The 27083-nt window shown below is 32.0% G+C and overlaps 4 protein-coding genes across 4 annotated transcripts; 1 reads left to right on the top strand and 3 right to left on the bottom strand.

Annotated features, from left to right (window-relative positions):
- Positions 1–2708: 2708 nt before the first annotated feature.
- LOC134716805 (complement C1q-like protein 3) lies at positions 2709–5981 on the bottom strand. Its single transcript, XM_063579813.1, has 3 exons — positions 5876–5981; positions 5252–5302; positions 2709–3124 (listed from the first exon to the last, which is right to left on the bottom strand). Exons 1-3 carry the CDS (start codon positions 5961–5963, stop codon positions 2709–2711), a joined length of 555 nt encoding a protein of 184 aa, XP_063435883.1. The 5' UTR covers positions 5964–5981.
- Positions 5982–8123: 2142 nt separating this feature from the next.
- Positions 8124–16373, top strand: LOC134715935 (amiloride-sensitive amine oxidase [copper-containing]-like). Its single transcript, XM_063578500.1, has 3 exons — positions 8124–8292; positions 9380–9444; positions 13812–16373. The coding sequence occupies exon 3, from the start codon at positions 13833–13835 to the stop codon at positions 16191–16193; it is 2361 nt and encodes a 786-aa protein (XP_063434570.1). The 5' UTR covers positions 8124–8292; positions 9380–9444; positions 13812–13832; the 3' UTR covers positions 16194–16373.
- Positions 16374–16790: 417 nt separating this feature from the next.
- On the bottom strand, positions 16791–20680 carry LOC134714167 (perlucin-like). The gene is made up of 5 exons (XM_063575408.1): positions 20575–20680; positions 19562–19650; positions 18998–19088; positions 18102–18330; positions 16791–16940 (listed from the first exon to the last, which is right to left on the bottom strand). The coding sequence occupies exons 1-5, from the start codon at positions 20627–20629 to the stop codon at positions 16910–16912; spliced, it is 495 nt and encodes a 164-aa protein (XP_063431478.1). The 5' UTR covers positions 20630–20680; the 3' UTR covers positions 16791–16909.
- Positions 20681–24140: 3460 nt separating this feature from the next.
- On the bottom strand, positions 24141–26453 carry LOC134714166 (potassium voltage-gated channel subfamily S member 1-like). The gene is made up of 2 exons (XM_063575407.1): positions 25825–26453; positions 24141–25197 (listed from the first exon to the last, which is right to left on the bottom strand). Exons 1-2 carry the CDS (start codon positions 26284–26286, stop codon positions 24247–24249), a joined length of 1413 nt encoding a protein of 470 aa, XP_063431477.1. The 5' UTR covers positions 26287–26453; the 3' UTR covers positions 24141–24246.
- Between the last annotated feature and the right edge of the window lie 630 nt (positions 26454–27083).

The following is a 27083-nucleotide window of genomic DNA, read 5'->3' as shown; positions in this document are numbered from 1 at the left end:
GTTCACTGGAATCGGGGTTATGAAGACGGTCAGCAGTTGATGGTTGTGCCTTTTTCTAGGAATAAGAAGTTCCAATAGTTGATGTTACGAACTTAGTTATTCACACAAGAATTGTATGAACTATACATTGCTGAACATTTAGATGTTGTTGAACTTTTGAAATGATTTTATTTATGAATATTTTTGTTGTTTTTAGAGAAATTTGCAAGCATTCATATTGTCACCGATTTTAACTAAAATATAAATTATATTTCTTAAGAAAGGGAGGAATGTGACAATATGATAGGCTAAAAATATATATATAAATATATATAAAATATATTTATATTTATATTGATGATTATATATTCTTAAAATGTTTATTAAATTGAATAAAATAAATACAGGGGAATATCTATTAAGAAAATCATGACCTTGTAAAAGGTTGTTCAATTGCCCGCTACTGCATATGAAATATTTACATGCAGATCATGAGATGACATGTAACAATTAGTTAAACACTGGACATACGTGTATTGCATACCATGTGGAGACATGTAGCAATAACAATTAGTTATAACACTGGACATACGTGTATTCTTCAAACATCAATTTCCAGGTTGGTCAAAACATGTCAATTAGAGTCAACTTAATAGATATTCATCCCTGTATCTTTAGAATTAAAACTATAATGGTCAAATTAATAGAAACCTTGACACTGTTTATATTCTGTATATATACTTGTGTATTTGACTGTTAAGGGGAGACCGTCCGTTATGGACACTGGTCCAGACGGGCTTGAATAAACTACTAGTCCAAATAACCATGTGTTGTGTTACACAGTATAGTACCACAGTTCTGATGAATATCCGTGAATACCGATGCATATATTTCATCGCAAAATCATAACTTATTCATATATGTATATTTTGACATTTTATATTGGTTAGAAAGAGACCCAAATTAAAAAGCTGTGCATTTTTAATAAAAAAAAAAACCAGTGAAAATAACTCATATTGACACATTGACTTTTCACCGGGCTGAAGTACGTTCACTATTAACTTTACACCAGGGGCGGATCCTGAACCTTGATGTCTGGGGGGCACCATGAAACCAAAATTATAGATTTTTTAGAGATGTATATACGGTGTATGCGAGTGTAAGTGTTTTGTTTTTTGGTTGTTTTTTGGTTGTTGTTTTTTTTTTCTAAAGGGGGGGGGGGGGGGGGGGTCAGATCATCGTTTCTATATCTCTATATTTTTAGATCTTTGTTCTTACTATTTCACTTTATACTTTCTTTTCCTGCCAATTGATCTTTATTATATTTGTCCTCAACATGCATCAAATATTTGCCACTGGACGTTAAACAACATACAATCAATCAATATTTTTTTTCATCACCTCTATATTTTTTTGGCCTTGACCTCCAGACTTACTTTTTTGTACATTATTCTAATATCTGTAAAACACCTTCATATCCTTACAAATGGTGACCTTTTTTTAGCCTCATAGTCATACATGTACATGGCAATTGAAACAAGAAAAATAAACAAATATAACTGTATGCTCGGGCATTTAAAGAAATGATTAAGTCCCAGATTCAGTTACAAAGTAGATCTTAGGAAAATAATTTAGCATTTTATTAATGATTTTTTTATAAGAAAATGTCAATTCATCATGTTTTTCCTAGACCGGTGAAAAAGGGGGGGGGGACAAATTGTCGATTTCCCTTGAAAATAAGAGGGAAGGAAATAGGACATTCCATTTAAAAAACAAACGTGTATGGTATTAAAAAATAAATGATTTAATTTGTTGCTGAATAAATTCACAAAAAGAAAGTTTTGAAGAGAGAAAAAACATAAATTCTAAATAAAATGGTATTATGAGTACTGTATTTTGGAATGGAGAGAAACTTAGTACCTAAATATAGATGTATACCAGCATAATCGACATTAAACATATAATTTGTACCTATTCTTTAAAAACACAGATCAGAAGTTTCACCTGGTAATCGATCTTAATCTGTATTGTATTATAAACCAATAAAAATTCGTACTATTCCAATCAACATGTAAATGTATTTTCCATAATTTAAGCTTGCAAAGAGACATTAAAAACACACAAAGGTGTCAATATTTACACACCCATCGATAAGTTGTCATAAATCACGCATGTGAACGCTGGCATTAATTAACAGCCAGTTTAAGAAGTCAAATCAAGCTGTGATTCATTTCCGCTCTAGATAAGAAGATTCAGTAGCAATAAAATTATGTTAGAAATTATTTTTTTGGTGACCTGAACTGGGGGGGGGGGGGGGGGCACGTGCCCCCTGTGCCCCCGGTAAATCCGCCACTGTACACTATTCACTATTCAAAATTCATAAATAGTTTGATCTGGTTAAAACTGCAAACCCATTGCTATATTTGAAGTATCAAAATTGTCCCAATCCAGCACCCCTTTTTTACCCTTCTTAGTTACTGAGATATGGCAAGCCGTTGTGGAATTGACCCCCTTTATAATCTGTTAATCCTTATTTACGGCACGCGCTCCCTTAGTTTCTATCGATAATTTTTCTAATCGTTGATTTTTTATTTTTTTTAGGCCTACATTGATTGTTCGTAATATATACATTATGACCAACCAATCAACCAGTAAGAACAAGATGACACAACCATAATCATCCTACTGTGATTAAAATGACAAAAAAACAATTAAAACTTTACTATCATTTATTGAGAAATAAGACTACCCGAAAATGTGCTGTAATTCAGCGAATCGCTGTAAACAACGTAGTTTTTATAAACCTTTACAGCTACTTGATCCCCTTTCTGTACATCCAATATCATACTGAGGGCCCCAGTCTGATAAGCCCCACCTTTTATATACACACTGGATACTCTGGTATTATTGTGCCAAAGAGTTGCAATCAAGTATTTTCCATTATCACTCATCACCACTGAAGAAAATTGGTAAACTCCTGCAATAGGTACAGTAAATATACCAGTGCTTGGGTTGTATCCATTTAGTTTGTTAGTAAAAACTTTGTCGAATTTTATTATCTCATTTGATGAAAGTGACTTCGTCCCTGTTAAGACAGCTGAAAAGGCAGGAATGTTCTTCTTATTGAACAACGCACAGCCTTTATCTACAAAATAATGCATAAAATAAAAAATAAAAATATAATGCAGTTTTAAAAACATTGGTTCTAGTGATTGCTCAATAATTTTGATACGATATGTAATCTAGAGAGCACTAATAGTAAATGAAAATATTTTTTTTATTACCCAAACATAAAATTTATGATTTAGTATGGAAATATTATGTTATAATGTTAGTGTGTTTGCTTTTTATTTTGCAACTTTTTATAGAAAGAATTTTGATAAGAACTGTACTCACCGCAAAATTATAATCAAGGTAAGATAACCAAAGAAGGCATATATGGGCGTTTTTCAATAAAAGCGTTATTTTCAGACCTAAAAAAATGGAAAATCAACTTGTCTAAAACTCAATTTCAAGAGTTATTTTGAATACCTTTATAATAGACCTGTTTGTAAACAAAAAGTGCAATCTTAAATATTCTTTAAAATGATATTATTTTCATAATTTGTGTACTGTTTCGTAGGGGACAGTTGTCCCCTACGAAACTTCTTCTAAACACACATATTTTTGCAATTTTAAATGTTTCCTATAGACATTTCAGTTAGTTTACTTCAAATACTAGAAAACATATCATTTTTTTCTGAATTGGAAATCCATTTTTATCGATAAAGATTAGACAGTACTCCACATATGAAGGTTCAACTCATGTTTATACGTAGTGGACATTTCGATGCGTTTCGTAGTGGACAAAACCTTTTCGTAGTGGACAAAAAGTTTCGTAGTTGACATCAACCCTATTATATGTTAATAAAAACATAATAAAAATTACATGAAACTAACCCTTGTTATTTGTTTTGCACGAATATAATTGAAAAAAGGTTAAAAAAAGACTGCATGGTAGTGGTAGTGTCCACTACGAAACGTTTTTCTCCCATACTTGTTTCGTAGGGGACCGTTTCGTAAGGGACGTATTCGCATGTTTTATTTTTTCCCCACAATCCCTATATTGCAATAGTAACAAGACTGATTGTATTCATCAAAGCATTTATCAAGCTGTACACTGATATTTTTTTTATAATTTTAAAACCAGATATTGCAGGAGATTTGACCCGTTTCGTAGTGGACAATAACAAAAATACGGTATCACTCTGGTCCATTTGATGTGCTCAATTTTTCTTACCAAAAATTAAATTGCCGTTATAAAAGCATCGCTTCTTTTGTAAGACCCTAATGTTTATATCTCTTGCAAACAAAAATCACATAGATTTTATAAAACTGTTTATTGGCAAATTTTAATGACTTCGTTTCGTAGTGGACATTTTGTGAGGGACACACCTTCTGAAATTAAAAAAACCTATATTGAAAGCTGTTTATTAAAATATGTTGGCTCTGAACATACTTTTGAATTATTAAAGAACTTATGTACAGTAAAAAACCCATTTATTTCTTCCTTTTTTTATTAAATTTAAGAGTATGAATGTTGAACAGGCGATTAAAGGACATGCCATTTTGGTTGTTTTGGACCATTCAAGAGTCAATATCTTATCAATCCCTCTAAAAATTAACTGTTTCTTTCCTTAAAAATGTTAAATCTAATTCAATGTACTGACTACACAAAAAATTACTTGCAAAGATCAAACACATTTTTTTAAAAGTGGCTGGGACAAGAAAATACGTTTTTATTGAAAAACGCCCATATACCAACAGTAGACCTGTTATTTGGAGTTATTGCCCCTAAATTGATATTTTTCTATTCATTATTTGTAGTTTTGATTTCTAAATATCTTCATTTCTGAATCGGCTCAACCAAATTTGGCTTAAAGGTTCCTTGGTGTGATTCTTTTTTAGATTTCAACATTTATTGTAGTCCTTAAAGCATTGTATTGTTAGCTGTAAGATAAATTGAACAATGAAGCAGATGGGGAAAATCTGACAGTTTCAAGATCCACTGAAAAACTCATTTTCTGTAATATTCATTGATACCCTTTGAATAGCTGCATGTATTTAGAAATACACAATGATTTTGTAAATAAATTAGTATGGTTTGTAAAAAAAAGTCACTGCATGCACAAGGGAAAATTGATAGGATATGCATTTCTTGTTAGGTGAGTGATTCCAGCTTCTAAAAACCAAACAGCTGGTTTGATAAGTAAAATATTTTAATCTTAATTACCTGAATCTTTCTTAACCAGCATTTCAACTAGATCCTTGAGTAGGGAACCCTCTGAAATAATATAAATGTCAGTCTTATTCTACAAGTTCACCACCAAGTATTTCTATAAATTTTAATGCAAGACACTATAATATTTTCATGCACACAAACAAATGGTTTAACATTCATATTATATATAATTATATGCCTTCGTTACTTATGTTAACATTTGAAACAATTTGAAACAAAAAAAAATATCTTTCGAATTAGATTATGACGTGTAAGGCCTTTAGCTATAGGTGGAGTTGAGGGGTTCATACGAATTTCTTTGAAACTACAGCACTTTTAATGTCTGAGTTCTCAGACTATTTGAACTTTGACTATTTAGGTTAATATTTTGTGTGACGTGAGTCGATGTATGTACCCTCCCCTTTGAAAAATTCCTAGGAATGGACCTATGTCTTATTATTGTGAGGAGATGAAACTTTTTTATGTTTTTTTACAGCTGGTTTGTTTGCTTATCTACATTAATACATATTGATGAAAAAAGTGTCCTAGTGAATTTTAATTATTTAAAATTTGTACTTTTATGTGTTTTATTCAAAAGTTGCATATATTCTAAACATAATCAATAAAAATATTCACCTAGTTTAACATCACAGGATCCCTTTATCATCTCTCCACATAAAACCAATGTAAGAACAGAGATGCTGTACATTATTGTTAGTTTCATAATGTATTCAAAGGGAAATAACTCTGGATACTTGCTATATTTCAATTATTCAGTTTTCTTTTATGATCTTTTATACACTTGTATTAAATATATCATTACAAGGCTAGAGGAAATATGAGAACTAAATGAAATTTGATATATTTAATGGGTTTTTGTCATGCAAATATTTCTGATAATGAAAGAGTCAATTCTCAGAATTTTTCCAAAAAGCTTTACAGTATATATATCTGGAATTGCAGATTTTATTTAAATGGAAGCTCAAAATCTTTTCACCATTGTCATGCAGTCTTTGACAGGTTGGAAATCTGAACTGCGACTATAGATCTATACGTAAAAATATGGAAAAAACAATAATTCCAACTGATGTCTTACATGTTGAAAATAAAATTAAAGCCTTGAAAAATGTAATGTGTCAACTCGAAGAAGTTCTTTGCAATTTTTCATCAGCAAAATCTACAGATGGGATGTACTAAATGTGTCAGTAAAACTATCTTTCTTTCGATGAGTTGACGATTTATGTACTTTACGGTCTCTACCAAATACTACTGATTTCAAATTCATAATGAGAAAAAAGTAAAATCACAAAAATACTGAACTCAGAGGAAAATCAATTTGGAAAGTCCACAATCACATGGCAAAACCAAAAAACAAAACGCATCAAAAACGAATTGATAAGAACTGTCATATTCCTGACTTGGTACAGGTATTTTCAAATGTAGAAAATGGTGGATTAATTTTTTTGAAACCTGTTATATGATTGTTGTTTCCGAGTTTTTCTTGAGTACATGTGTTTGTATTCATATCAACCTCATTATCAACCAATAGATTTGGATACCTCAGCTCGCTTTCTGTCACTGAGTAGCGAATACAATCTGGTTAGAATTCAAATTCATCACAACTCGTGTACTCGTATAAATAAAAGAGAGGCGATAGACACCACTGGCAAAGGGACATTAAAACTCTTTAAGTAAAACAAAATAACCGATAACGACATGGTAAAATCTAGAAAAAAAAAAGACAATCAACGTTGTACAAAACACAAATAGACCGAAATACTGAGAACCACAAACCCCACACAAACTTGGGTGGTCTCAGGTGTTACGGAAGGGTTAGCAGATTCTGCTTCACTAGTGGCAACCGTCGTGTTGAGCATGAAAGTATAAATCCAGTGATAAGTCTAAATCTGAAGATCGCATTCACACATATATAAGATATTCTCATAGATACATTTTGAATCTGCTTTCTAAATCAGATGTCGTATTTCATTTCGTTGTTCAAGTGAGGGGACATCTTGTTAGTAGCTGCATCTGTCCATTTTTTTTATTGTATGTTTTATTTTTTTAAATCATACTTTCCAATTAGTTAAACTGAATGCAATTCCTTAAAGAAAAAGTCCCCTACTCGGATGAAATATACGGACCAACCAAAAACATCAAGTGAATAATGAAAATGCTCCGATTGAAAATAATTTAGTTTTTTTTTCTTTATATACCGTTTCCATTTTCCAGTCTAGAACTAAAGTCTGTATACATGTAATTACTCTTAAGTCGTATCAGTTTGTACTGCAGTCTGATATGGATGAGTCGGATGATATTATTCTGTGTTGTCATCCAAATAATGGACCTTGTTAGTATACCGTATATATATAAGTTCATGTAATCGTTGTCATATTGCATGCCCCCCTTAATGACCATTTAGTTACTAGTATTGTAGAACTTGTATCGACCAGAAACCATGTTAATTCATGCACAGTTCCTAAAATACACATATGCTGTTATTTTTTTAACTGATAATCAATATTATGTAGTAATTAATATAAACTAATTTTTTTTCATTACATGTTGTATATTTGTATTACCCTGCATTACTTCATACAATGTAGAAAATTACTTCCGAAATACCCAAAACATGATTCCTTTACAACATTGAAAATAAACAAATTAACTATTATTTTCATGCAAGAGTTACATAATACAATCAATACATTATCTTTAGATCACCAGGCATCCTGCAATTCGAAGATGTATATAATCTAAGACATTAACACTACCCAGACTGCATTTCATTTTTAGTCTGATATATCATTCAAATCCAGCTTACACGTGTTGCTATACTTTTTCAAATTTGCTGCTAAAAGAAAATATCAAATGAGTTTATGGCCTTTGTTGACGTCTGCGATCGATGATTCACTGTTACTAGATGTTAATAATGTATTCCGTCAATAAATTGTACATTTTGTAGTATGATTATTAATACCATTCTGTAACGACAGCCTGTTGTGATAATTGAATATGTCTGTGCATAGATCAGGGATGTCTTGTATTAATAGGTATGTTACTTTAAATAATAACTTACGTGTTAAGATGTAAACATTTTGATTTGTATTTCAATCAATTATACTATTGAATCAACATGATTATTGATATGCCAACCTGCACAAGCAAATGCACCGCTACAGGTTATTGTCCAAAAAGATATGTTTTGTATGTATAAATGCTATAAACGCTACGTTCGCTGCTGTATAATACATGTAACAGACAGAGAGTAAAGGTTAACTAATGATTATCTGAGCTTGTCTCTATAAACAATTGACCGAGGCGTAGGTTAATTTTCTATTAAGGTTTATTCAAATCAATTATCATGTATGATATGAATTCAGTTACAGATGATACATTTACAAATGTTGAAGTGATTTAAAATAACATTCTATTTATTAATGTTGACGTCTTCGAGACAGTCAGTATTATTCGGTTTGACTACCTGCTGCTCGTAAAGTAGGGAAGTATCACCTTCTTAAGGATGCATCTAAATTAAAGTGGTAGAAACTAATCATTCCCTCTGATTAAAACAAGACCTTTGAAATTTCACCCTACTCTAATGTTTTTTATAAGGTATGATTTGTACGTGCCTCGTACGCATGAAATTATTTAACGTCTTGTTCTCACTTTTTATTTTGGGGGGATAATAGCGAACATATATTTCTTGTATGTTCGTGCATGCTAAACAAGTATCGATGTTGAATAACATATGTTCTTTACACAAATACATTTAATCAATATATGCATATTAAAAATGGTAACTTTTGTGTTGGTTGTTTAAGGGGGGGGGGGGGGGGGGGGGTGTTAAACTTTTAAGCAGGTGTATGAATATTCCACCAATAGTCGTTATAGTCTTGAACTAGTATACGTTTTACCAGATATAATACAACTTTTATTCATGGTTCATTATAGTTGTAACTAAAATAGCACCAGAGAAACAATGTTCATTCAAAACAAAGACTTTTACAAGATAATGACTTTTTATCTGAAGCTCCATAAAATCAAACACGAGAATGACTTAACTAAAATGAAAGGACATACGTTCACGCCAGTTTCAAGTTTCTTCATTTAATAAGAAAAATTGTATATCTTTTGTAGTCCTGTCGTTGGTATATGATGTGTCTACAGACAACTGTCTTATTACAGCTGTTTGTAAATGCGGGGTAAGTATTCTTAACATATTTGTTACGTTTGGAAGACGTGTATTTCAACCCAAAAAAATCGGCATTCCCATGGGAAACAACTTTGCCCCTCTTTGTTGTTCCTTTATGAAGCTGACATATACCCGAATACAATTGTTTTTCCAAGTATGAATTCGGATTGCCAGACGACGTATTTTGTTTTGATACATCCAACGTTCATGTTTTTACTATTCAGTTATGATGTTTCGTTTAAAAGTTCGATTGCTTATTGTGTTATGTCTTATCGTTTGTGGTTTGCATTCTGTATTTTCGGTACATTTCACATATGTCTTATTTGTCTTGATAGTCGAGTAAATTACCAAACAATCATGACTTGGATGAGTATTGGTATGTCCAAATAATTATGAGGCCGTCACAGCATGATTTATGTTTAAATATAAAATAGCATTTCAAGACTGTCATATAATTATGATAATTGTATGGACTAGTATAGTGAAAATAACTGTGATTTTTTTAATCTCCTTGTTCCTATTATTGTATGAATTTCTAGATTATATATGGAACAAAAATATTGTTGTGGTGTCATGTACTGTCGTTAATGTCCGTTGTTATTTTTCGGTTTACATGTTGTCATGTACTATTATGTTATTTATTTATGCATTTCTCTGTGTTAAATGTTCTTGATTGTGTGTTCTGTATTTCTTTCACGTAGTGTTGTCATTTTAGCGATAATTGTTAAAGCAGGAGGTTTGGCTAGCCATAAAGCCAGATTCAACCTAACATTTTTTTCTTACACTGTACCATATGAAGTCAGGAATACGACAGTTGTTATCAAATAGTGCATTTCTATCTATGTTGGCGTCTGTTTTTGTTTCGGTTCAGGGCTTCTGGTTTTCCATAGTGTAGTTTTCTTGTAGTTACAGTCTGCCTCATAACATTCACCTAGTAATTGACTATGAGGATCGGTGGAAACAATCCTTTCTACTGTTCGTACTGTCTTTTTATTGTCGGGATGTATAAGTACCCGGTCACGTCTACTTGTATTTTTGTCCATCTGATGAGTTAAGCCTATTTCATTTTTATGAATCATTCTTATGTTTTACTGTAATACCACTGTCCCAGGTTAGGGTGAAGGTTGGGATCCCGCTAACATGTTTAACCCGGCCACATTATTTATGTATGTGCCTGTCCCAAGTCAGGAGTCTGTAATTCAGTGGTTGTCGTTTGTTCATGTGTTACATATTTGTTTTTTGTTCATTTTTTTTTATATAAATAAGACCGTTAGTTTTCTCGTTTGAATTGTTTTACATTGTAATATCGGGGCGTTTTATAGCTGACTATGCGGTATGGGCTTTGTTTATTGATGAAGGCGTACGATGACCTATAGTTATTAATGTATGTGCCATTTTGGTCTCTTGTGGAAAGTTGTCTCATTGGCAATTATAACATATCTTCTTTTTGTCGAGCCTTCGACTTTAGTCGAAAAAGCGAGACTAAGCGATCCTACATTCCGTCGTCGTCGGTGTCGTCGGCGGCGTCAACAAATATTCACTCTGTGGTTAAAGTTTTTGAAATTTTAATAACTTTCTTAAACTAAACTGGATTTCTACCAAACTTGGACAGAAGCTTGTCTATGATCATAAGATGGTATCCAGAAGTAAATTTTGTAAAAATAAAATTCCATTTTTTTCCATATTTTACTTATAAATGGACTTAGTTTTTCTGCGGGTAAACATTACATTCACTCTGTGGTTAAAGTTTTTTAAATTTGAATATCTTTCTTAAACTATACTGGATTTCTACCAAACTTGGACAGAAACTTGTTTGTTATCATAAGATAGTCATGATAGTATCCAGAAGTAAAGTTTGCAAAAATAAAATTCTATTTTTTCTGTTTTTTACTTATAAATGGACTTAGTTTTTCTGCGGGGAAACATTAAATTCACTCTGTGGTTAAAGTTTTTTAAATTTTAATAACTTTCTTTAAATATCCTGGGTTTGTACCAAACTTGGACAGAAGCTTGTTTATGATCATGAGATAATGTCCAGAAATAAATTTTGTAAAAAAATAATTAATTTTTTCTGTATTATACTTTTAAATGGACTTAGGTTTTCTGCTAGGAAACAACACATTCACTCTGTGGTAATTTTTTTTAAAATTTAATGACTTTCTTATACCATTTTATATTTGTACCAAACTTGGACAGAAGCTTGTTTATGATCAAAAGCTAGTATCGAGAAAGGATTTTTTTTAATATTTGGTACCTGTGTATCTGTATTTTACTTATAAATGGACTTAGTTCTGCGGGGAAACATTACATACAGTCTGCAGTTAAAATTTTTAAACATTTATTAGATTCATAAACTATCCTGAAATTTTTACCAAACTTGGACAAAAGCTTCTTACAATCAAAAGATAGTATCAAGAGGAATATTTTTATTGATTGTTTTCCTCATTATTTTTGAGCCTGGTAGTTTACCGTGAGCAAAAGTAGGCGAGACACTGGGTTCCGCGGAACCCTTACAAATTTTTTATACTTTCCGACTTAAGAGATGACTTTAGGTTCCCAATTGTGAAATTTCCATTTCTATGTATCAACATTCCATCAGCGCATGCGTACGGAGTATATATCTTCCAGCTGATACGATAATCTAAGACTTGCATTTCCGATTATGATTTGATTGACAAGGGTTGCCGGTTACAATGAAGCTATTTAACCAAAAGTTCTAAGTGGTGAAGTTGAAATCATCTCTTTGTTAATTTTACGGACGGCATCACCAGTTAATTGACCGTTATTGAAAATCTGTTTCACAGATGACGACGGATACACTCCAATTGTCGTCACAACAATCACGTCCCCTTTTCCCAATTGTGAACCATCAAATTAGATTTTTTGCAAGACTTGTATTTACATGAGAACAGAACGAGTGCCACATGTAAGGCAGAATCTGCTTACCCTTTCCCGAGCACCTGAGATCACCCCCAGTTTAGGTGGAATTCATGTTGCCCATTTTTAGTTTTTTATGTTTTTTGGTATGGCGTTGTCAGTTTTATTTTCGACTTATTACTAGTGGTTTAAATGTCCATTTAATATCTTTATTAGCCCTCTTACTGTCTTTTTTATATCTTTAATTAATTAGTCAGTAGTGACTTTTTTTTTTAGAGTAAACAAAACATTTTTTTTAATGTTTAATGTTTAATATATCAAAACCATGAACATATTTACTTTAGGCAGTATGATCAACAAGCTTCTTCAATGCACACTACCACCCTATCAATTTGACCTACTGTTAATATCATTTTGGTTGGAATTTGCAAAACGTATTTGCTATTGGTCACAATAACAAAACAATTAATCAACCAATTCTTATATTTAATATAATTTTCATAACACGCATTTATAAGTTATGACTTTATGTCTGGACCAGTGAATGAATAATTGAAAAGAATTTTGAATCAATTTGTTTTTATTTAAAATAAAGACAAAAGTAGCAATCCGCTGTTCAAAATTTATAAATCGAATGAGAGAAAAAAATCCGGGTTACAAACTTAAACCGTGTCAAACACATAAGCTATAAGAGGAAACAAAGGAACAACAGGAACAATGAATTGCAGTAAAAACAAATGCCAACATTCATAGAAACGAACTATTTGATAACAACTGCCATATTCCTAACTTTGTACGTGACATTTTGAGTAAAAATGTAGGATTAAATCTGGTTTCATCATGGATAGCCAAAACTCTCGCGTATATGGTACTGTTAAAAAATATCACTAAAACCTATTAGAAAACTATAAACCATGCAGTTTACAAATGCAACGGAAGTAAGCAGCTATAAATAACGATACGAAATTCAACAATAAACGAACCAATACAGTATAAAAGGCTATCAAAAGACACCGACATGATCAAGTTGTATAGTTGCATTTCTATTAATTTAATTGCTATTTGATTTTGAAACTTTCATATAATCATGATTTAAAACATTGTTTTGAGTTTACACAGCAGGTAATATTCCGCTCTTCAAAGGTACAAAAATCAAATAGATAAGAATTTACGTTTCATGCATTAGTAACTTTAATTAATTTTTGGTACCCAATATTGAAAGCAGTCTGATTTTAGATCGAATTGTCATATTTATATAGATTTGATGTAAATTAATTAGTGACATGGGCGGTTAAAACATTTAATATTTATTATCGCATTTTAATTTATAATGCTGCAAAATGAGTTCTACAAGTAGATCATCAATATAATAGAGATTAACACAACTTATAATATTACAACTGCTGTAAAGTTTCATTATATTTCTTTTAAGACGCCATTTTTCTTATTATGCTATACTAAATTGAATTACAATTCAAAACATCTTTCTATTTCTTCCAGGTATGAACCCTACCTTAAACAATGTCTAGCAAAGAGAAGAAAAAAGCTTCACGTCAAGACAAGAAGCTCTTATGGATAAGAATAGGATTTTTAACCGTCACATTCATCGCATTATTTCTACTTTCATGTGTTGTTATTCTCAGCGTCTATCAAATTCGCGGGAAATTGTATGTCTGTGATCTTGGATACCCAGTTAACCCACGTGATAAAAACAAACCCGGTGTTTTTGATAGTCTTACTCTTAAAGAATATGAAAGTGTTACGAAATATTTATTTAAAAAGACCAATTTGAGTTTAGTTGCTTTTAACGAGGCATTTCCCAATTGTAGCTACATCTATATGATTGATTTACTGTTACCTTTAAAAGATGCAGTACTTGAGCATCTGGATCTTGGAACCAGACAACCCGAGAGAACGGCACACGTTGTAATTGTCAGAGGAGACCGGAGTGTTCGAAGAGTCGAGGAGTACCATGTTGGGCCATTGCATAGACTTTCGTATCACATTAAGGTTACAAATCCTTCATACACCAAATCAAACATTCCATATAATTTTAAACCAGTTGACGATGTTGAATATAAATTTCTTTACAGAATTTTACGGGAAACATCTGAAGTTTTATATCCTTTATTGTATGAGAGCTATGGCCTATCTTATCATAATTGTACAAAGAATGTTGACTGTATCATTTTTCACGATATATCACCCCGGGGAATAAGAGAAGGTGAACGACAATCATGGTTTGGTGCATATCGCGACGTGGAAGGATTTTATCTACACCCATTAGGTCTTGAAATGCAACTTGACCATTCTTCAAGGGATGTGAGACAATGGTATGTATACAGGATAGTCTATAATGGACATTTCGCTTATTCACCTGAAAATTTGATGGAAAGATATACACAAGGATCCATTGAAAAGATCACGCTTCCTTTTTACGAAGAAAAAGATACATCATATTCATCTTTATGGCGTAGAGGTAACAGAGAAATGGAGAGGCCATTACAAGGGCCAAAACTCGTAGAACCTGATGGGCATAGGTACAGAGTAGATGGTCTGCATTTGACTTATATGAAATGGAATATGAATATGAAGATGAGATCATCGTCTGGTTTACAGATATTCGATATTAGATTTAACGATGAAAGAATTATTTATGAACTATCATTTCAAGAAGTTGCCATTTTCTATTCAGGATATGGCCCATTAGCCGATCTAGTGAACACATATGGTAATTCATACATGTTGGGCGCAACGAGTAGTGAACTCATTCCAGGCGTAGACTGTCCAGAAACATCAACATTCCTTGATTCAGATCATTTCGTAAACAGCGAAAAACCGTTCCGTGCCAAAAATACCATTTGTATTTTTGAAGACCACGCAAACATTCCAATACGACGCCATTCATCAAAAGACGCTTCTGGCAAATTCCAATCATATGGAGGGTTAGGAAATTATAAGTTAATTATTCGATCTATATCAACTATATGGAATTATGATTATATTTTCGATTATATATTTTATCTTAATGGCGCACTTGAAACAAAAGTTTCATTATCTGGTTATCTTCATTCCGCTTTCCCGCTGTATCACGAGATGAGACATGGTACTCTCGTTCACACTAATGTCGTTGCAAATATTCATCAACATTTATTTCATTTTAAGATAGACATTGACATTAATGGTAGAATCAATCGTTATGAAACAGTTGATTTCAGAACAGAAAACACAACAAGGCAGTGGTATAGTAATGCTCGAAAACAACAAATGACATACGAAACAAAGACAAGGCTAACTGAATATGATGCAAATTATAAAACTAAACCAGGAAATCAATATGATATAATTTATAATCAGTATGCATCAAGCAAATTTGGATCAGCAAGATCGTATAGAATTGTTAATAACAATAAAGCAAACTTTTTACTCAAAGATAGTGATATAACACAAGGGGCAAGTTGGGCGAAGTTCCCGCTAGCAATATCACAGTTCCAAGAAACAGAAGTGATGAGCACATCTATTTACAATGGAAACGGTCCTTGGTACCCGGTGGTAGATTTTGAAAGATTCTTGCAAAATAACGATACAATCCGTGATAGAGATTTAATTACTTGGATAACGATGGGTCTAGATAAGATTCCGCATACAGAAGACGTTCCTACCATCTCGACTGTAGGATCACAGGTGTCATTTTATTTATTGCCATTTAATTTCTTCACTGAATGTCCCAGTATATCCTCAAACAGTGCTGTGCATATATCTACCGATAAAGACAGGAATAAAGTCAATGTGAATACTTTCGGTACACCTCTGACATCAAGCTGTATTCAGAAGGAGAATAAACCATCCAACTTTGATGGAAAAACAAAACCTATCGATTGAATATTTTATTTGTAACCGTCCAAAACCATGTTTTCTTTTTGCACATTTGCTTTTATTACTTGATGCACTTTTTGTATTTTCTATTGATTACAATTATGTTTGAATCGTCATCTATCATTACACAAACCATTAAAACTGTTATAATATGTTCAGAAATCTGATATGTTGTTTAAATTTTTGTTTACGTTACAAGTCTGCTGCGAAAATAAATTGAATTTTATAAAATTATTGTGTAGAGTATTATTTTACTGAAAGCTAATTGATTAAACAAGCACTGTATGATCCACTTCAAATTTGAAACTGAATTTAGTTCTCTACTAATTTTAAATTGCAACCACTCTAAACATTAGTAAAAATTACTGATTTCATTGTTTATAATTTTACATTTTTTGTATACCTTGATGCATCTTGTCGTCATTGTCTTGTTTCGGACCAAAACGAGATAAAAAGGTTGGAGGTAATTACAGTTATTTGTAGATATCAATTATCATATGTAAAATAGTGATTGATATGTCTTCTCCAATCCCGAAAATTATACAGCCTTTGGTGATAAGTTAGAACATTGTTCTTTAACTTTGACATTCAATACAAATGATCTTGAACATGTATATGTTTTAATCTAAATAGACTTTACATATATATTTTACTATAAAAACTAAAAGTATGATTGGGTATTTCCATAGTCTAGTCATATACATGACAGCAATCTGTTAAATTTATCCAATCACTGTTTGACCAACAAATAATCTACAAAAAAATAAAGAAACATAAATACATGTATGAAGGCAGCTTTCACAGCTGTAGGCAAAAGTGTTACTGTAACAGTAGATGATATAGGTGCAACCCACTGCATGCAATATTGACAGGAAATAAAAATGTGAAAATGTGGTACGGTGAAACAATTTTACATCAATAACTTGACATGTTAATTGTTATTTCGTTAACATAATGTCCAGCAGGAAAGATTTACAATAAATCTATTTGTTTCTGCAAAGTGTGTGGACCAGGGATTAGGTCGGGAATTTCAATTACCGATGGAAAATTAGGAAATGTTTGATGCCGGAACAAAAACTTTGTCTTGTTAACAGGAATCTATGACGGCCTCTATGATCTCAAATTGTTGTCCTTTAATTTTCTGATACAGTGATTTTACTGTCGGACAGGTGATATGATATGCAAGGTACCATATTTGTACTCTCCAATTTCAAACTTTATTTTGTCTTTTAACGTTTTTACTCGAGCATCACTGATGGGTATTTTGGAGACAATAGTTATAAAAGGTGTCAGAATCATAACTCAATACGTCAGACGCGCGTTCCGACTTTATCAGACTCATTTCGAAAAACTAAGGACTTATTCAAGACATAGATTACCTTAGCCGTATTTGGCACAACTTTTTTGAAATTTTGTATCCTCAATGCTCTTCAATTTTGTACCTGTTTGGCTTTATAAATATTTTGATATGAGCGTTATTGGTGAGTCTTATGTAGACGAAACGCGCGTCTAGCGTGCAAAATTATAATCCTGGTATCTTTGATCTCATCTCTTAATAGTTATAACGCCAAACAAGTACAAAGTTGAGAAGCATTGAGGAACCTGAATTCCAAAATACGACTAAGGTAATCTATGTCTGGGATAAGAAAGTCCTCAGTGTTTCGAAAAATTCATACTTTTGTAAACAGCAAATTTATAAAATGACCACATAATTGATATTCATGTCAACACCGAAGTGCTGACTACTGGGCTGGTGTTACCCTCGGAGACGAAACATTCACTGGTATCGACCCAGTGGTGTAAATAGCTCTCAAAGGTACCAGGATTACAATTTAATACGCCAGACGAATGCGCGTCTGGCGAACATTACTCTCGAACTCGAACAACCTACAAAAGAATGAGTAAAACACTTACGGTCTTTCACATACAAAATAGAAATGTTCATCACAATTGTTATCTCCCCATTGCCAATGGTGATCCTCTCTCAGATCCATACAATGCTCGTCTCCATCATTCCCATTGTCGGGATTTCCGTGCTGCCAGTTTGTATAGGTCAAAGGTTGACCAGATTTTGCCCATACCCAGCTTCCTTCCTCTGCCATGTCAGAACCTCCAAGCCAAAACTTTACCGGATTAAAAGATCCTAGGTGCAAAAGAACAATTTATATCTCTAGTGGAAATTTGGACATAATTAACCTAATGTCGTCATTGCAAATATAATTTCTAGTAATAAGCAACAGAAATTAGGGAAAATGTAGTTAACCAAGTAGTCTGCTCTTATGATGAAACGTCATAAATGTTAGCTTATTCATGAATTATTGTTGTATTATTGTAATATTGTCGTTGTCCATTCGTTTGATGTGTTTGGAATTTTGATTTTGCCTTTTGATTTTGGACTTTCCTTTTTGGATTTTCCTCGGAGTTCAGTATTTTTGTGTTTTTACATTTTATCTGTTATCTTAACTTTGCAATGTTCTAAATTCTAATGATTTTCTACCCCAGGAAAAGATTACCATAGAATTACCATAACTGTATTCCGCAAAAAACTTTCTGAACATTTCATGTGTCCTCAATACTTAATTTTAAACTTAGTTTTTAACTTGCTCTTTATTACATTATTGTTAATGGTGCAAATGAATCCCGCCTAGTGATCTTTTGTCGAATAGTTCGAGTTGTCTCTTTGACATATTCCCCGTTTCATTCTCTATTCTGCTTTTTTTTTATTAGAGAGTCGTTGATTAGTCTTATATGTTAACGAAGCGCGCGACCGGCATACTCAATCATAAACCAGGTATATTTAATGTTTTTACCTTTCATATTCTGGAGCATGCCTATCACAAATCTGTTTTCTAACTCAGTTTCTATGGAAGTCAGTTCTGATCCAAACATATGACAGTAAACCTATACCAGTCAAGAAATATAGATGAAAAAGGGGGCAAGTTTTAAAACATAAAATCTGTTAACATAAATGTGTTATGGTAAACTATTGATTAAAATAAATATCACGTTAGCAATTGGGAAGCAATCAATCCTCCAAATGAACAGTAATAGAATAAAGGAAAATATTGACTGAAATGAATAATATATTAAATGATTGTAACAATTCCTCTTAAACCAGGTCCGCTCTTATTTCTACGCGCTACGTTCTTGTGTTAAAATTAACCAAGATGATCTACATGCAGTTTGTCTCCTAAAGACTTTAATATAATATAAGGTATACAGGATATTTTTCTAGCCATTAGCCGGACACCATCGCAGCATAGTGGCTAATAAACAAAATAAAACTACAGAAACATTTTAAGAGTTTTTTTCCTACAACTTCCTTATCCGAGCTCAAATATCGCTCACTTACAAAAATTGCTGATCATACTCACAGTTGATTCTGCCCACGTTGCTCGGATTCTGATAGCTTTGTAACAAGAGTCATCATGTCGAGTAAATCCATTCGGACAATCGGCTTGCACTTGAATACAAATACCAAACACGATATATATTTTAAAGAATAATGTGTCGATTAAAAAAAAAAATCCTGTGATGTTTAATAATATCCCATAAAATGAATAGATTAAATAACAAAATAAAAAAAAAAAAACTTTCAAATTTTAAGAAAATTTACAGACGGAGAAAGGTAACACACAAATTGGCCATATATATAGTAAAACAGATTCGTGATAGAAATGTACTATCATATTGTGTCGGAGCAGTTGATATTTTATAATATAAAGAAAATCTAATAATCGATTTATCGCATTGTATTTGTGTATTTTGCATAATACAAAAATGCGATTTTCTTTTTTCTTCAGCAAACCGAAAGATGACTTGATACAATATAAGTGCAGGTTAAGTTTACATGTCCAGGTCGCAGTTATTTAAGCCTGGTTGACGTATGTGAAGTCACAAATCAGGGATATGCAATTTTCGTAGAGCCGAGTAGAGTAATACAGATAATAGGAACACTGATATAAATACATATCATTAACCTGAATTCAAGTTATATGCTAAAAACATAGATAACACAATATTCTGGATTCATAACTATGCTTGTGATGTATGTTGAAATAAAAATAAAAAATCATTAAACCACGTTTGAGAACAAATAACATCCTAGACCCGTTACTTACAAATGATATAGTTTTCGTTCTTTTTGTTGTTTTGTTTTGTTTTGTTTTGTTTGTATTTGTTTTTGGTTTAGTTGTTTGTTTTTGTAAGTTTTCATAAACATAGATTGAATTTCTTAAGTACTGTTTTTCAACCAGCTGCGCTTCATGTGTTTAAAACAGACAAATAGTGTGTTAGATATGACCACAGAGACTGCCCTTGGAAACTTGGCATCATAAAGTGGCTTAAAAAGTTGCGCTTTATTCTTTAATTATACATTTTTACTCACCATTTTTGCAGATCACTAGAATTCCAAATAAGGATAATAGTAAGTTTAATGCCATTGTTTTTACTTTCAAATTAAGGCCGAACAATTGATAGGTCAAGAGATAAGTTAAGCGATTAATGTTGGTCGGGACCTATTTATAAAGTCGTTCGAAAATCAAGGTCGTTATATAAGCACACACAGACAGAGAATTATAAGTATAACGTCAAGAAATGTACATTTGTTTGATAATAACAAATAGTGACTGATTTCTAAGCTCCTTTACGTCTGTTTTGTTATTACATTGCTCAACATTTAAAAAGAGGTAAGGATAGAGATAAATATAAAAAGCATATATTTGTCCCAATTCACGAACCTCGACAGTGATTGTTCTGTGTCTTATCTTTATTGTTTTGTTTTTATTTTTATTTATTAATCATGAAAAATCTCTGTTTCAGTTAAGCTTTTCAATATTTACTATTTGAGACGATTTATAGAGCTTGGCGTATTATAGACAGCAGTCAAGTCTGTTGTTGAAGACCAATACCACGGTCAGTATCCTGGTACCTTTGATGACTATCAGTAAAACGTATTACACGATGTATTTGTTTCTACTTTTGTAGCGTTTAGAAAACAACAACAAACGACACACAACGTTTACAACACTTTGGTTTAAAAGAAATGCACTTTGAATAATGCACTCTATTTTTCCACAAAATATTAAGAATTCACAGTATTTGTTGATAAATTATTTTTTAAAAGCCTATTGCGGAGAAAAAAGAGAAAGTGTACAATTCCAATGTTCTATTCCATTACACAACTAATTTTTCGAAACGAAATGCCTAAATAATTTTTAAGTACGGCTTTGTCAGGTAAAATTATTGTTTATCTGAACAAAAGAAAGCATTTGTCAGTCTCATTTGAATATATTAATTACAATTAATCCAAAACTAAAGTAGTCATTAAATAAAGTCAAGATATGTCCGATCTGCCTATTTTTGGATACGATCGTTTTAAGGTCAATTTCGTCTGCCTCACATAATCTTGTTGGACACTATACCATACATAAATCAGGTCTACATTAAACTGAATGATGTATAAGAAACATTTTTCCACTAAGGTTAAAGAAAAAAATATAGAGATTAAAATTTCTTAACGTTTCTTACATCTAAAAAGATTATTGTAGAAACTGCATTGAGACTGTTATATACCTGGCCAAATGTATTGTTATTGCGAATTTGACATTAAGTTCTGAGCGAAAATTAGAGGATAACTAGTAATTATATTTGTCATAATTCATATTTTGCAGCAATATATTAATCTAACATATTTGTATGTGTCCAGTAAGTCACAGACACTTACACGATACATCGATTTCCTTGCTTTTTAAGTCTACTACGACAACAGGAATTTTCTCAGAAGGAGAAGGATGTGGTATGCATTGTTATCTCACTTAACACTGTTAGGTACCAGTAAATACAAGTACAAATTCCGTCTAAACTACTAAAAACATACCTATTACTTAACTGGGATGGACCAGTGTTGACTGACATGATGCAATATACTAAAAATTCAACTTTAATGACATTAAAATGTCATTGTTTTATTCAGTCATTATAAATTAGCTTCAAAATAAAATCTGCGCACTTAAACTTTAACAGATATCGAATGTTAAAAAAGAATAAAATTATAAAATCTTTAATTACTAGGAATTTGTTTGACTGGAGTAAATCGTGAACAATTAAATAAGAACACTAAAACAGCATCAGTTTTAAAAGGCAACGTTCCTCTTTTAAACAAAACATACACAAATATTTCTGTTTCGATTAGAACAACGAATTACATCTTGAATTAACAAATCCTCTTCTCAAAAACTCCTTGAAATAATATGGCACTTTGTTTTTGTTTATTGGTTAACATGATCTTTTATGGTCTACGTTTTACCGTATCCCCTTCCTTTAACAGAAGTTTTGATATATACAATTTCAAGTATGTTTGGCTGTAATTATGATAAAAAGTAGTGGTAATGGTAGATACAATGTATATTCGATTATGAAGAACGCAAAACATTGGTAATGGTGATTGACTATAAACTAGCAGCTTGCACAAAGGTAGAACTATTTTTTAAAGTTTTAAATATTTATTGAAAGCAAGGTAAATATGTCCTAAATCAATGCCATGATACAGTTATAGTAATTAAATCTAATGCCGTTGTGTCGTAAAAAAATCAAATGATTGATGTATTGTACTTAGGATATTTATTTGTTTCTGCCGTTGATATGATCTGAATCAATTCCATTTGTAAATGACAATACACCGTAAATAAAGGCAACAGTCAGCAATGGTCAGGTAGTATACCGCTGTTCAATAGTCATAAATCGATTGAGAGAAAACAAAGCCGGGTTACAAACTAACACTGAGGGAAACACATCAACTATATATAAGAGAAAAACAAGGAAACAAGCGACGATGCATTATACATAGGAACGAACTATTAGATTACAACTACCATAATCCTGAGTTGGTACAGTCGATCTTTCAATTGAGCATAGGGAATAGTAGAGTATATGAAATCAAATATTGTTAAGTTGCTGCAAAACTGCAATGATCGTGATCTGGGATAAAACAGTAGATCTGTAGAACTTTTTAGAATCCACCTCTGATTAACACCACTTGTAGAAATATTTCTCATCACAATATTTTTGAATGCCATCTATTACTGTAGAAAGAATAGTTGTTAGTTCTTTCGAAAGATGATTATTTGAAATTTTGTTGACCCATCCATGTATTTATTTTTACGGAGTTTTGTGAAGTTTTGGTATCCAGTATTATGACGGTAAACGTTCCTCGTTTATGTCAATACCAAAAGTTAGGAGAACTTTAAATTATTCAGTGATTGGTAAATGTCGCATCATCTTCATAGCGGAACGTGAGGTTTAAGGATAAAGGTAGCTTATTAACATTCTTCTTTAGAATCTCCACGAGATTTACCTGAGATGAATAAATGAACAAATCGGTAAGAAGTTGAAAAGTCAATAGTTTGTTGTAAAACACGTCCTCCGCTAGACTGAAGTTTGAACCAGCTTGCAGAAACTTGGAGTGAGTTTTGTCTTATTTTTGTGTGCTTAATATTTATCTAATAAATGGATTCCTTTCAAACAATCGATATATTTTTATATTGTTCTTGTGTTAATATGTTATATCATTGTCTCTTTATATTGTTGGGTCAGACAGGGAGGGACTGAGCTCTCGTACACATATTTTTTTTTGTCTCTCCCATGGCCCTTAACAGTTGTCTTTGTTTTTAGGCCATACTTTGAACCTGTATTTGTTAACATACCTATTTGCTAAATTGTTGAAATTTAATGTCATACGGTACCTCAAATTTAAACTTCGTTGTTGAAATTGTCTCAGTTTAAAAAAAAACCTAATGACAGTCATCAATGTTTCCTGCAGGAACAATCATCATAATGGACTACAAGAAATTGATACTGTTATAGCCTACCTGAAATTAGTTAACTTATTATAAGAAATTAGTTAGCTTATTATAATACATAATAATTTTAAAAAAATCAACTTTTAACCAACGATTTACAATAATATATTTAATAAAATAGAAATACAAAGGATATTGGGTATCTATCAACTATCATCAATTCACTGCAAGTTAAGAACTCCCCCTAGAATCTTATTTATTCAATTCCAGCCACTAGTTGATATTTTTTGTGGCGTCACTTTTGCATTATCTGTGTTGACAATTACACCGTTTGATTGTTTTCTATATGCTGTCAAATTCAGTTGCGCAATCCCATAAAGTGTAAGAAAGGAATCAACGAAGATGGGTAGAATAATCGATATTAAAACAACCCCACCTATTGCGCACACTCCACAAATAGCTTTTCCGGTCGCAGTAAGAGGCGTAACGTCCCCGTATCCTACCGTCGTCATGGTTATTATCCCGAGCCACCATGCTTGAGGAATATTATTTAGCTTAGGATTGTTCTCAACTAGGTAAATAATGTTTGCAAAGATTAAAATACCTATTCCTAGGTACATAAGCAGTACCAAGAGGTCTCTGAAATTCTGTTTCATTGAAAATTTAAGAACTTGAATTGTACTAAAATGTTGACAATACCGCACAAGACGGAGCATGCGTAAGACTTGCAGATGTTCCAATACATCCTTCATTACTATTTGCTGATGATTTTCCGTTATGGCAAACACAACTATAGTCATATAACCCGCAATAAGGGATACAATGTCTGCTAAATTAATCCAAGACATAAAATACGCTGTCAGACTTGGACAACAGAATAAGCGAAATAACAGCTCAACTGTGAAAAAAGCAGTTGTAATGTATTCAACCATCAAAAATGCCTCATTTTTAATTGTAAGTGTTGGCAGCGAATCAGGTTTAGTAAAATTGCCATCTACGTCTTGTACTTCAATGCGATCATCATAAATTATTATATGATTACAGGGTACCGATAAAAATTTAATTTCTTCTTCTATGTAATTATTATAGTCGTCTTTGTAAAATTTTTGCATTTCACAAGGTGTCAGGAACCGTCTGTGCTGTGGCAATGTGTTGATTGACATGGTAACGGCAGATGCTAGAACAAAGCTTATTCCTACGAACAGAAATATCTACAAAATAATCAAACGATTTGCCTTGAATAAGAAATTTGTACAACTTGATATATTTAATTCAAATTTAAAATATTTCCTTTTAGGCACGTAATTTCACTTTTTGAAATTGAAATAAATAGGAAATGGGTTATATGCTTTGTTCATTTACCATATATGACTTTTCAATAGGAGTTTTTCTTCTCAATAGTTTGCAGTTACATAAAATAACATGCAAGGGAAACCAGTTAATTTAACTGGTTTTCATCATCGATGACTTACTTCGGTCAAGTTTATAAATTTTGTCAGATGTTCGGACTCTTTGTCACCCCCCTACGATATAGGATAACACATTTTGTCGCATAACACTAATTTTTCTTTCTATAGAAGACTCCAATAGCTCATAAAAAATCATTTACCAACATTTGAGCAAATTCTAGTTTTCTTTTCTTTTGATTTGAGACCTAAATACTAGTATTGCACATCTGACTTAAAGTATCAATTTCAAATTATCGTTACACCTAAATAGAAAGCCCTTAACTCTTATCATAACAAAAGTTTTAAAATATCATCAAAGGAACCTTCAACAGGATTCTTTTGTCAAATTTATAATCTTGACTTTATTGATTAATGCTGTAATTAATTTACCTTCGCTAAAATCGATTGTTCCCGGTTATCTATAATGCGCCATATTTTAGAACGAATCCTTCTTTTGCCATTGTCGTCTATAAGTTCTACTTTTGCTTGCTGATGCAAGAATTTAGATTTTTTGTCCATATCATCCATAAACTGAAGATATCTATAAAGACAGCATTCCTCTAAATTAGTATACGAGATGCGCCAAAAGTCCAGTTCTTTTTTAAAAGCATTCGGACAAATAGTTGGTGGCATGTGGAATTCACCAGTCTGATAGAAATTCAAAATGGCGTAGAAACTATCTAATGGCCTATCTATCCATATGTCAGGATCTTCTTCGCTAGCACAAGTATTCATAGCTATATGTCCGAGGTATGTTTCTGGTTTCTCGAGTAATAAATCCCGCCTTATCTTAAACGTTAAACCCGAAACATTTATGGTGATTCTAGACTTATTTGTCATATTTGACAGCATTTCAAACTACTGTCTGATCAAAGTTTTGTATTCTGATATAAGATAAAAATCACTAAATCAATGAATTAAGTGCTCTAATTGATAAATTCCCCCTAATGGACATGTTATTTCGATTCCGGTTGTTGAATACCTGTTAAATTGCATTTAGATACAAACGTTATTTGAGAATGATCAATACCAGCTTATAGCAAGCTCCAAATGACATGAAAAGAGACACCTATCTGGTCCCAGTTTGATAGCCTCTTGTTGTAACTTATTGATAATCAATGTTTTCATCAGAAAACATGGTAGCTTAAATAGAAACTCTGTGTTATTCACCAATTAACGTATAAGGATAGTAATTGTTGTTTGAACAATTATTAACAGCTATTTAATGTTTTTACAGGTTATATCCTTCTGATTTTAAACTTTTTAAAAATATACTCTTTCATCGTACCAAATAAACAAGTTTGGACTCCATATATCTAAAATTATTATTGCTGTTGTCAAATTAGCATAGGTGTGCGGACACAATATTCTATGATTTTACATATTAAAGCTCTATTTCTTTTAATCCATCACTGTTATCGGAAACAAGGAATAATAGGGTACCAGATATCTTTCAATGGAGTTGCACGTGAACATAATCAGTTATGCATATATACACAAGATTATAGGTATTTGATCTAATTAAAACTTTTCTTTTAAAAAGTTCTTTTTCTAAAAGTTTAGAGGTTCATCCCCGTCCCTATAAAAACACTATCTTTTTACAAAACTGCAAGTTCTGTTACTCATGGGGAAAATTCTTCTAGAAAAAA

The sequence above is a fragment of the Mytilus trossulus genome, chromosome 4 (assembly GCF_036588685.1).
Source record: "Mytilus trossulus isolate FHL-02 chromosome 4, PNRI_Mtr1.1.1.hap1, whole genome shotgun sequence".
Classification (NCBI taxonomy): Eukaryota; Metazoa; Mollusca; class Bivalvia; order Mytilida; family Mytilidae; genus Mytilus; species Mytilus trossulus.
This window is presented reverse-complemented; position numbering and strand designations above follow the sequence as displayed.

Bases quoted from the DNA above. Each gene is read 5' to 3' on its own strand.
- LOC134715935 (XM_063578500.1), top strand. From the start codon at position 13,833: ATGTCTAGCAAAGAGAAGAAAAAAGCTTCACGTCAAGACAAGAAGCTC.
- LOC134714166 (XM_063575407.1), bottom strand. From the start codon at position 26,286: ATGCTGTCAAATATGACAAATAAGTCTAGAATCACCATAAATGTTTCG. The intron at 25,198-25,824 runs GTAAATTAATTA...ATTATTTTGTAG, and splicing joins AACAATCGATTTTAGCGAAG to ATATTTCTGTTCGTAGGAAT.
- LOC134716805 (XM_063579813.1), bottom strand. From the start codon at position 5,963: ATGAAACTAACAATAATGTACAGCATCTCTGTTCTTACATTGGTTTTA. The intron at 5,303-5,875 runs GTGAATATTTTT...ATATTATTTCAG, and splicing joins ATCCTGTGATGTTAAACTAG to AGGGTTCCCTACTCAAGGAT. The intron at 3,125-5,251 runs GTAATTAAGATT...ATTATTTTGTAG, and splicing joins GCTGGTTAAGAAAGATTCAG to ATAAAGGCTGTGCGTTGTTC.
- LOC134714167 (XM_063575408.1), bottom strand. From the start codon at position 20,629: ATGGCATTAAACTTACTATTATCCTTATTTGGAATTCTAGTGATCTGC. The intron at 19,089-19,561 runs GTGAGTATGATC...TGACTGGTATAG, and splicing joins CAACGTGGGCAGAATCAACT to GTTTACTGTCATATGTTTGG. The intron at 18,331-18,997 runs GTAAAAACATTA...TTTTGCACCTAG, and splicing joins CATGCTCCAGAATATGAAAG to GATCTTTTAATCCGGTAAAG.